The sequence below is a fragment of the Sceloporus occidentalis genome, unplaced genomic scaffold, assembly GCF_023333645.1.
Source record: "Sceloporus occidentalis isolate IW3139 unplaced genomic scaffold, rSceOcc1.0.p SCAF_202, whole genome shotgun sequence".
Classification (NCBI taxonomy): Eukaryota; Metazoa; Chordata; class Lepidosauria; order Squamata; family Phrynosomatidae; genus Sceloporus; species Sceloporus occidentalis.
In genome coordinates this window covers 1,080,944-1,092,077 of record NW_028317182.1, presented here as the reverse complement: position 1 = coordinate 1,092,077, position 11,134 = coordinate 1,080,944, and the positions used below count along the sequence as shown (strand labels likewise).

The 11,134-nt window shown below is 42.8% G+C and overlaps 1 protein-coding gene across 1 annotated transcript; it reads left to right on the top strand.

Moving 5' to 3' along the window:
* Positions 1-1,644: 1,644 nt before the first annotated feature.
* Positions 1,645-6,640, top strand: LOC149278078 (uncharacterized). The gene is made up of 2 exons (XM_089502436.1): positions 1,645-1,822; positions 5,288-6,640. The coding sequence occupies exons 1-2, from the start codon at positions 1,789-1,791 to the stop codon at positions 5,998-6,000; spliced, it is 747 nt and encodes a 248-aa protein (XP_089358562.1). The 5' UTR covers positions 1,645-1,788; the 3' UTR covers positions 6,001-6,640.
* Positions 6,641-11,134: the final 4,494 nt, after the last annotated feature.

Sequence of the window (11,134 nt, the reverse complement as noted above, 5' to 3'; positions counted from 1 at the left end):
AGGCATGGAGTGTCAGGACCATGGTGAACAGGTCTGAGGAAATGACATGCATGTGGCCACTAGAAGGAGCTGTTGTGGAAGTCATTGACAGCTCTAGTGGCAGTTATATGTGTCAGCATTTAAACAGTGCATCATTGGAATGTTGATGCAACTGTCAACTGTCATTCTCAGCTGTCACTGAGGAAGAGTCAGACAGTGTGTGCCTCAGAGTGGGTTGTTACTGGTGTGGATGGTGGAGGGTGTCGATGTATATAGTGTTGTACACAGTGGAACTTCTTATATGAATAAAAGCCTCATCTGAGAGAAGATTACAGTGTCTCTTTGCTCACTGAGAAAGCGACAGGTGTTTCTTCAGTTCACAATCTACTGACTACAGTCAAGGTGGAGAATCTGGCGCCATACGTAAACATGTTGCCTCACGTGCTGCGCAACATAGCAATGTCAAAAGCATTTTAACATGGAGTATCTCTTGTGTAGGGGAGCTGCAGTGAATCTATGCTAGGTCCAGGGGGCTTTGGTGAAGAGGGAGGAAGGGGATACCCATCTCTGCATTGGCCCAAAGGAGGCATATGTCACCTGTGTATTTCACTAGCAGCATGCTGTTCTCTGTGTCTTTGAGTGATGCGGGATTTTTTGACAAACAAAGCCTAACCCTAGTCTCTTTTCTCAGGAACTTCATCTCGGTCTCCTTGTACACAGCTTTGGGCATATTTTGCTGGAAGAGACCCAAGTGCAGGGCCACCAGGACACCCTCCCCCTTACCCACCTAATGGCCAACACAGAGGCCAAGCAGAGGAAGTTGGGCTCCAAGAGAAAGAGGCGGTTGAAGTACAACAACTCTTTGGTGAGTTGCCATCCTTACTATTAGTTTCATTTGTGTCATTGTTGGGCCAGCTCATGAAAGCAAGTGGAGAACATATTGTCCCAGTTTGGCAGAGAAAGTTCAGGTTAATCCTCTGTCACCCTACTTTTTCAGATGCTTTCAAAAATATCCCGTTTTCTCTCTCCTCCAGCCACTTTCCTCCTTCTCCTCAACTCATTTCAGTTGCTGCAAAATGACTTCCAAGGAGTTTGGACCCCATCAACTCAAAAGCGGGGAGAGGAGAGGAGATACATTGCCAGGGTCTTCCCTTGCCAGGCGGCTGAGGCAAAAGCAAACTGCTGTGCCCTTCATAGCTTGTGTGATCTTCCCAATAAACAACTTTGGCCATCCTCACCACCTTCTGGTGTTGCTTGTCCACATGTGCCTTGCTTTTTCGGTCTGTGAAATGTTGGGGATATGGGAGACCATCTCTGGATCTAAACTGAGGATGGGCCCAGTGGCCCTCAAGTCCAGAGTGCTCCCCAGAACTGTTTTTTAAAATGACATTTGCCTCCGAAATTTGGCAAGAAATGGCTAAATGCACCATAATTCTTTTGTGGCTAAATATAATGTATGTGTTTGGATGGTCAGTATCCTAATCCATCCTCAATAGCTGAACCATGACCTAAATTATATTTTTTATTACTGTATATTGTAGATTATATTGAAATGATTCAGGAGAAACATCTCAAAGGCAGTAGCTTTTTTCTGGCTGACGGCATTTAAAGTTTATTTCCTGGACTGAATTCTGAAGCGATCAAATAATATTTGGATGCACCATGTTCTTTCCTCCCCTTTTGCTTAGTCACTCTCTGGATGAGGGCTATTTTCTATTTCAGGTGACCTTTGCAGATGTGGCAGTATATTTCTCTGAAGAAGAATGGAATCTGTTGACAAAGAAACAGAAACTTTTGTACAATTCTGTAATGATGGACAATTATGAGAATGTGGCTTCTGTAGGTAAGGAACCTGAACCCATTGCTCTTGCTATAAAGACTATGGTCCCTTTCATACTATATTATCATATCGCTATGGTTCCACTAGAATTATAGAATCATAGAGTTGGAATAGACCACAAGGGCCATCCAGTTAAACCCCCTTCTGCCATGCAGGAATACACATTCAAATCACCCCCAAGAGATGGCCATCCAGCCTCTTGAAAGACCTCCAAAAAAGAGGACTCCACCAAACTCTAAGGGAGTATATTCCACTGTATAAGAGCTCTTACTATCACAAAGTTCCTGCTAATGTTTCGGTGGAACCTCTTTCCCTGTGGCTTGCATCCATTGTGGTGTCTCCCTTTCTCTGTAGCAGCAGAAAGCAAGCCTTTTCCTTGCGCAAAATGACACCCTTTCAAATATTGAACAATGGCTATCATATCCACTCTTTATCTTCTTTTACCCAGGCCAAACATAACCAGCTCTCTAAGCTGCTCCTCATAGAGCCTGATGTTTTCCAGACCCTTTACCACTTCGGTTGCCCTCCTTTGGACATGCTCCAATTTGTCAACATCCTTTTTGAATTGTGGGGCCCAGAACTGGACCCAGGATTATTCCAAGTGAGGCCTGACCAAAGCAGAATAGAGTGGCACTATTACTTCTCTTGATCTAGAAACTGTTCTTGTAATGATGCAGCCTAGAATCACATGGGCCGTTGTAGCTGCTGCATCACACTGTTGGCCCATGTTCCACTTGTGGTCTCCTTGGAATCCTTGAGCCCTTTAAAGCATAGTTTAATTGTGATAGCAACATCCTGTAGAATATCTGAATTTGTAGTTCAGTGAGGCACTATTGCTCTCCAGTTTCTAAGGATTCTAAATACGCCATCCTAAACTTCCTATTCTAGGATTTTGTGGGGAAAAGCCATAGAGATTAATGCTTTTCACACCCAAATTGTACTCAGCACATCCCTGGGCAGGTTTCCTACTTTTTTTGGTGCCTATTCCATCCTTTTAAAGCTCTGGAGAGTCTTCTTGGGGGAAAGACCTCTCTTGGGCCTGCAGTGGCTCAGAGAGAGCTCAACAGTGGTAAAATGGCCTCCGCTTCCCCAAAGGGATGCTGTGGGATGCTGAGGGGCAAAATATTATTTCATTCTGACCCCCCTCCCCCCCAGCAATACAATGTGGGGTTGCCCCTGAGATCTCCTACAAACCCCATCAGTAGTCCATGCCTGTCTTATAAATGTTTTAAGGCTGTTTTAAGGCTGCTCCCTGGTGCTTGACCCTCACCAAAATTGAAGTCCAGGTCCCAGCTCCTTTGCTCTGCCTTTTCCAGTGAATTATTTGTATATTGATTATACCACCTTTCTCAAGAAATGGGCCTCAAAGTGTCCCTTTTATGCATCACACTCTGTGGGTATGTGTCTGTGATAAAGAGACGGACGGAAAGTGAAAAAGTGAAAGGCAGGGAAGAGATGCTGAAAATGAGATGCTGATGGGCAAGAAAGAAAGTTAGATCACAGAGGGAGAAAGTGAAGGGGATCAGGCCTCTGGGAGCCAGGAGGGGAAGGCAGGAGCCAAGCCAGGATCGCCTACCTCTATGTGGAGAGGAAGGGACCCCTGGGAAGGGCCAGGAGAGGGGCCTTGGGGATTGGGAGGCAGTTCTGACAGATTTTCAGAACTGGTTTCAGTGAACTAATGAGAACTGGCTCAGGTCCTTGTTTTCAGACATATTAAGTGGTTTTATTTAGCAATTATGAGTAATATTTAGGAAGGACGGAAAGGAGGACACAGTTAGAGAAAAAGCACTTTTATTTTCCAACCTGAGCTTGCTTAGCTGCCTTTTTGGTTCCAGAGGCCCTTTGTTACCCAAAATGCTGGAGTCTGGGGAGGACACTTGCAAGTGCTATGCTTTGGGGGGGGGGATTTGGTACTTAGCCCAAAGAAGAGACTGTGATGTTTATCACACTATGCTCTTAAAGAGGTACTATTCCAGTGTGACTCCTCTAGCTGCCTCCTGTTGCATGCTGGGATTGGCAGTTCTCTGCCTGAGAATTCTAAATACCCCTCCTTAAAACTGCCAATCCCACAATGCAACAGGTGGCTGCTAGAGGAGTCACACTGGAATAGTACCTCTTTAAGAGCATAGTGTGATAAACATCATAATTTTCGTCAGGCAACAGTGACCTCGGAGGTCAGCCCAACTATACCAGGCACGCAATCTCACATAACTCCAGAGGCATTTCAAATGGGTTTTTATGTTTTATTTAGGGAAAAAGCAAAATACATGCACCCACACGGCGCGCGCGCGCGCGCACACACACACACACACAAGCATTCATACATACACACAAGAGGTAAGTAAAAAAGGTGGGATTGGTGAATAATTTAAGGCTATACTAATGGTAATACATTTCCTAGAATGTTCTTGATTCGAATTGCTGAGGGTCCTGCAAGGGAACAGAAAGTGGTTTTGTTGAGTATATTGAGGCGCTTAGCCATGTAAACCAACAGAGTTTCTCTCTGCAATGGGACTGACGCCAAAGAACAATAACTATCGGGGTGGACATTTATACTGAAATTGTTGCTTACAGACAGAGACTGAGTGTTCAAAATGGTTTAAATGGCTTTAGTATGTTTCCTGGGTGGGGAAAGAACTGTCTGAATCCAAATTCAATGCAGCAGATGCTTGATGCAAATACCTCAGACAAAGGGGATTAGCACACCAGCTCTCAGGTCCTTCTTGGCTCTGAATTCTAGTCCTGTTCATAAGCTAATGCACAGCGCGATCTGAAAGCAACACTTCCAGATTCAGCTCAAAAATAACATAGCAGAGTACGGAAACAAATATCCAGATATAGGTTTTGGCAATGCACTGACTACTGTCCACACTTAAAAGTAACTCACAGACACAGTTGATTTCACCCAAGTCCTTGGAGGTTCTCTATCCTGAGTTGCAAAATAATACAAATCTTTGCAAGCTCTCTGACTTCCATCAACTTCACAATCTCTTGTATACACAACTCCAATCCAGTCTACACCAATCTGCAGATGAGCTGTATAGTGTATTGGTTGTGAGTCATCTGGTGCAAAAGAGCATGAAGTGACCTCTGCAGTTAGATTGCATCATGCTTTGGGCTCTGACTCAGTACTCTATGGCAGCCTCATAGGAAATGATGCCACTTGTCAATCAAAATATTTTAAATCATGTTTAATGGAATATTTTTTCAACAGCCCTTTGACTATCTGCTTCGTCCAATTCCCTTAAGGGAGTTCTAATACAATCTCTTCTTTGCTCCTGTCAGTAGGGATACAATTGTTTCATGGATTTCGGGACATCTGCAATAGTGTCATGCTCGGGTCACTCTCACCAACTTAATTAATTTAATATCAAATAGGGAGGGTTCAGCAAGGGCTAAAAATTGGGGTAACACCCTCCTCTCTTAATTCTGATATTCATTCTTGACTGTGATTGTCCTTCTTTACAGAAGAACTTGTGAGTCATGAGAGAGTCCACACAGGAGAGAAACCATACAAATGCCAGCATTGTAAGAAAGGTTTTTCTTCAAAGTCACACCTAGTGAGACATCAGAGAGTCCACACAGGAGAGAAACCATACAAATGCCAGCATTGTAAGAAAGGTTTTTCTTCAAAGTCACACCTAGTGAGACATCAGAGAGTCCACACAGGAGAGAAGCCATACAAATGCCAGCATTGTGGGAAATGTTTTTCTCGGCAGCCACACCTAGTGATACATCAGAGAGTCCACACAGGAGAGAAGCCATACAAATGTCAGCGTTGTGGGAAATGTTTTTCTCGGCAGCCACACCTAGTGATACATCAGAGAGTCCACACAGGAGAGAAGCCATACAAATGCCAGCATTGTGGGAAAAGATATGCCTACAAATCAGTCCTTGTCATGCATCAGAGAATCCACACAGGAGAGAAGCCATACAAATGCCAGCATTGTGGGAAATGTTTTTCTCGGCAGCCACACCTAGTGATACATCAGAGAGTCCACACAGGAGAGAAGCCATACAAATGTCAGCGTTGTGGGAAATGTTTTTCTGAGAAGTCAAGCCTAGTTAAACATCAAAGAGTCCACACAGGAGAGAAGCCATACAAATGCCAGGATTGTGAGAAATGTTTTTCGTCAAAGTCAAATCTAGTGAAACATCAGAGAGTCCACACAGGAGAGTAGCCATACAAATGCCAGCATTGTGGGAAATGATCTTCTTCAAAGTCAGACCTAGTGAAACATCAGAGAGTCCACACAGGAGAGAAGCCGCTCCAATCTCAGCAGTAAACTAACATTGTTTTTGTCAATAAGAAATACAAAAAGGATATTTTCAATCCAATAATGCAAAGAAATGCCCTTGTGATTTTGTGTGTTACGTTTGTCTGTCTATATGTCTGTTTCTGTTTTAAAGTTATAGTTTGTTAAGTTTAATTGCTATTAGTATAGATAATTGCTTCAGGTTATAAACTTGGCTGGGGATTATGGGTCATGGCATAGGTCAGCTAGATAAGGGGTGCTGGGATTTTTTTTACAACTGGCTAGAATAGTTATGGGAATGATAGCTTTTGGAAAGTGTGGGATGTTGTCTGAAGAAAGGTGGGGGCAGGTATTAACAGAAAGGGGTCTAGTTTCTGGGAATGGCAAAGGGGGCTTTGTTTCCTTTGGGGCATAGACTGTGCGACTGTGGAGGTGGAGGCTAGGATTGGAAGAGGGTGGGTTTTAGGTGTTGGGGTTTCAATGTATTCTTTGTCTTGGGGAGGGCAGTTCTGGTTTAAACACTGAATTTCTGATGTTTTCTCAATAAAGTTATTTGTTGTTTCAATGTGTTGGACTCTTTGTTGTACAGAAGTTCTGAATTTACACAAAATACACTTTTTTCTCTCATCAGTCCTCAGCTCCATTCCCAGCCATAAGCAGAAAAGAGGCAAACACACACAAACACATACCAAACAGACAGATAGAGCTCTATGTACAAAGCAGAGCCTTCCTTCCTTCCCTTTCCCTCCTGCGTCCAGCTCCTCCTTGGGCTCCATTCTGGCATCCTCCAAGTCTCCTCAAAGGAAGGAAGAAAGGAAAGAAGGGTGCACTCCTTCCCTTTCCGCAAAGGCTGTCAACAGAATAAGCCTCAGCAGCAGCAGCAAGGCCCTGGCGATCCCTGCGCATGCTCAGGAGGGGCCTTTGGGGCATGTGCACATGCTCAGGCCCTGAAGCCATTGCTGACCTCACAGTCTGTTCAGAGGTAGAAAGAGATGGAAGTGGGGGAGAGAAATGTATGAGAAAAAGGGGGCAGGGGGCACTTGAGGAGAGGCATGGCCATGGGGGGAGGGGCAGGGTCCTCAAGATGTAAAAAGGGCTTTAAGGAGCCCCTCCCTCCTGGAAAGTGGGGCAGAGGAGAGACTCTCCCTTCCTTCCTCCTCATTTGGGGGGAGATAAGGGCTGGCAAGCCCCCCTCTTTGGTCTTCCAATGGGGGCACCCTCTTCATCTCTGGGAAGAGGGGAGGCTCCCAGTCAAAAGACTTTTGTGACAAATAAAAAGCATCAGATAGCATAGGCTTCAATAGCATTGGAAACAACAGCTTTCTGGGGGGAAGGGGTTTTCCCTGGAGGAAGGGGGCTCTGTCTGTGGGGGAGAGAAGAGCCCAGATTTAGGCCAAAGCCAAGAACAGGCAGACGGAGGGAGCTCAAAGCCCCTTCTGGGGAGAGGGATACCCCCCTGGCAACTAGGCTTAGAGGCCCACAGGATCTGAATTAGCCCCCCCCACACACACACACACACATCCTTTAGTTACCCTTCACAACAACCCTGCAAAGCTCAGTGATCCTCCTCTGGGAACAAGCAGAAAGGACATGGAAGCCATTGTTAGTTCTTTGCCTGAAAGTCCCCTTCCTTGAAGGGATGGAGGTTAAAGGAAGGAAAGAAGGAAAGTGCCAAGGGAAGAGATGGCATAAAGGGGGCTGCTGAAAGACAGGGGGCATTTGGATAGGACTCCCTCAGCAGCCATTTTGGGAAAGAGGGCTCTGCCTCTGGACAGAGAGAGACGGAGAATGTGCTCATTTGGGAAATGTTAGGGTCCCTCTATTGGGCCACATTCTCCTCTGCCCTGGAGCCTTCTTTTGAAGCCCCATAGACAGGGAAGATCTAGACCATGCCCTCCCCAGGAAAGGAAGCCCCCTCCCTTTGCAGGCCCCATAGACGGAGGGAAGATAAGAGGGTTATAAAGAGAGGAAATCCCCTGGAGTGGACGGATTTACATCTAGATATTACAAAATATTTCAAGGGGAACTAGTGGATCTACGATATAAATGGTTTAATCCTATTAATGCAGAGGGGATTCCAGACTCATGGGAGCTAGCGAGTATCACTTTAATTCCCAGAGAAGGATAAGACAGCTTGTTAATGACTAATTATAGACCAATAAGTTTGCTGAACACTGATTATAAGATATTCACACAAATACTTGCCAGCAGACTGAAGGGAATTTTGAATTCGACAATTGGGAAGGAGCAAAACGGTTTTTTACCGGGAAGACAGATTAGGAACAATATCAGAACGATTATAAATTGTCTTGAATTTTACCAGGTCAATAATGAGAAAAAATGTGCCCTAATTGCTATTGACACGGAGAAAGCCTTGGACAGCGTGAGATGGGATTTTTTGATAGAAGTGGTAAAAAGTATGGAAATGGGAGACAATAAGGCAAATATATAATCGGCAAAGAGCTTAATTATCAACGGAGAAAGATCCCAAGAATGTATGATCAATAAGGGCACAAGGCAAGGATGCCCGATATCACCGCTCTTATTCTTAGTAGTGATGGAAATTTTGATTTCCTCTGTTAAAGGTAATCCAAATATAAAAGGGATTAACAGGAAATGAAACCAAGATAAGAGCGTTTGCGGATGACGTGGAAACAGTTTTGGAGGACCCAAATCGGGGCAGAGAACCGCTGCTACAGGAGCTAAACAAATTCACAGGACTGAAAATCAATACAGACAAGACAGTGTTGATAACTAAAAATATGACTGGAGAAGAGGTAGAGGAATGAAAGAGGAAACCGGGCTTCCAAGTAGGAAAGAAACTGAGGTGCTTAGGAATTTGGATTTCTAAAGACAATAATTATTTAGGGGTATGGAAAGACATAAGAGAACATTTAAGGAGATGGAGCTGGTTAAATCTTTCACTACTAGGCAGAATTGCCGTCATCAAAATGGCACTTCTACAGAAAAGTATGTTTCTGCTACAAAATTTGCCAATAGAGATTAAGGATAAGATGTTTAAAGGTTGGGAAGCCAAGCTAAAAAGATTCATATGGAAAGGACACAAACCTCGGATTAAATGGGAGGCGCTCAAAGATGCTTCAGAGAGAGGGCTATTCGCTCCCAGACTTCAGATTATATTATTGGGCATGTAATCTAATTTGGATACAAAGATGGATTAAATTAGAGGACAAAGAAATGCTTGATCAAGAGGATGTGCAGTTAAGATTTGGTTGGCAGGCCTTCTTATGTTATGAGAAGTTGGGGATGAATATAGATTTCAATAATCATCCAATGAGGAAATCTTTACTACTCACTTGGAACAAGATTAAAAAGACATTTTAAGTTAGCACTTCGGACATCGGCCCAGAAGGCACTCTTCGGTAGATGGATAAGCATCAGTAATTGGCTCACTTAATTAAGAAGGATCAATCAGGGAATTGGCCGATAAGATCTAGGGAAGATATTAACAAGGATGGACATAATATACAGTGGTTTAATTCCTACCAGCTAAAACAAAGATTTCTGGTAGATGACAAAACAATAGGGATCGAAGCTAGACTAAACGGATTGGATGATTTGTTCTGGCAACCTGATAAGAAAAGGATATCCAAATGACACAAACTACTGTTGAGGAGGAATATGGAACAGGAGACTGTGAAAGAGTATATGGTGAAATGGGCGCAGGATATGGGATGCAAAATAGAAATGGAAGAATGGCAAAACGCCTGGAATAGAACAAATAAATTTATAGTAGAGCAGGATCTAAAAGAGAATCACATGAAAATAATGAACAGGTGATATTACACCCCATGGAAGCTAAACAAACACCTTATAAATTAGCACAGGGGAATTAATTGTTGGGGGTGTGATTGTGAAAACGGAAACATCTATCATATATGGTGGCATTGCAGGGAAATTCAGAAACTTTGGAAGAAAGTACATGACTCAATACAGCAGATATTGGGAATAAAATGAGCCCTAAATTGTACTTACTCAATATAACTTTGATTTTAAGCCCACCGGACGAAAGACAATATTGGAGGATTATATTAGAGCTATATTAGAGCAGCTAGAATTGAAATTGCAAAGTTATGGAAGTCAGATGAGACTCCAAGACGGGAAAATTGGATGCAGAGAGTTAATGATTGCAGGGAACAGGACAAACTCTCTTGTAGGGCTCAGAATTACGATATGGAAAAAGAGAAGAGGAATGGGAAAAGAATGGAACTTAAATCTGAAGCTCATTGAGGTTTGAATTAACTGGAATTGAATCTACAAAGTCTGTTCTTCAAAAATTGGTTTAAATGTGTATCTTTATTTCCTGATTAATTATAGTTCAGTAGAAGAAATTTGAGTCTCCTGCTTAAAGTAAAGCATGATAAAGAAGGAATCGAATACTGCAAAGTTATGCATACGTTATTTTGACAATAGATAAGAACATAAATGAAAACTGATACTATCAATAAACAATTGGGATATATTGTGTTCATACGTTTTAGAGTTGTGCATAAAATGTGTGTTTAAAAGCAGGGTTCGGTTATAATATGATGAAAGTGAGATCTTTGAAAGGCCAAGAAGACAGAAAGCAGAAAGTGGGTCCAAGGAAACTGAAAGATTTGTGACAGTGATGTTATGGATACTGGATTTGTGTGGTTTCCCCCCCCTATTTTTATGACTCAGAAAATAATAAAGATTATATAAACGTCAAATTTGTAATGAAAATTACTATGTATTGTGGAAAGAAATGGTAATATCTGGGGGAATATGTACAAAGGATTTACGTTGAAAAGGGGAGGGAATAATTCCAATTCAAAATAAAATTGGTATAGGTCAAGTATGACGACAAATAGAGAATTATGGACTCTCATCCATAGGGTCACCATGAGTCTAAATTGACTTGAGAACAAGAAAAGATGGAAAGACTAATTAGCCAGAGATAAAAGAGGATTATTTAAAGAAAGGAGCTAGCTGCCGCTTTAGGTTTGGAAGTTTATTCTAATGTATTTTGCATTTAGAATTATATGTATATATGGTATTCCTATGTATGTTTGGTAAT

Coding starts and splice junctions, on each gene's coding strand:
- LOC149278078 (XM_089502436.1), top strand. CDS start 1,789: ATGATGGACAATTATGAGAATGTGGCTTCTGTAG. Junction 1,823..5,287: donor TGAGAATGTGGCTTCTGTAG/GTAAGGAACCTG, acceptor CCTTCTTTACAG/AAGAACTTGTGAGTCATGAG.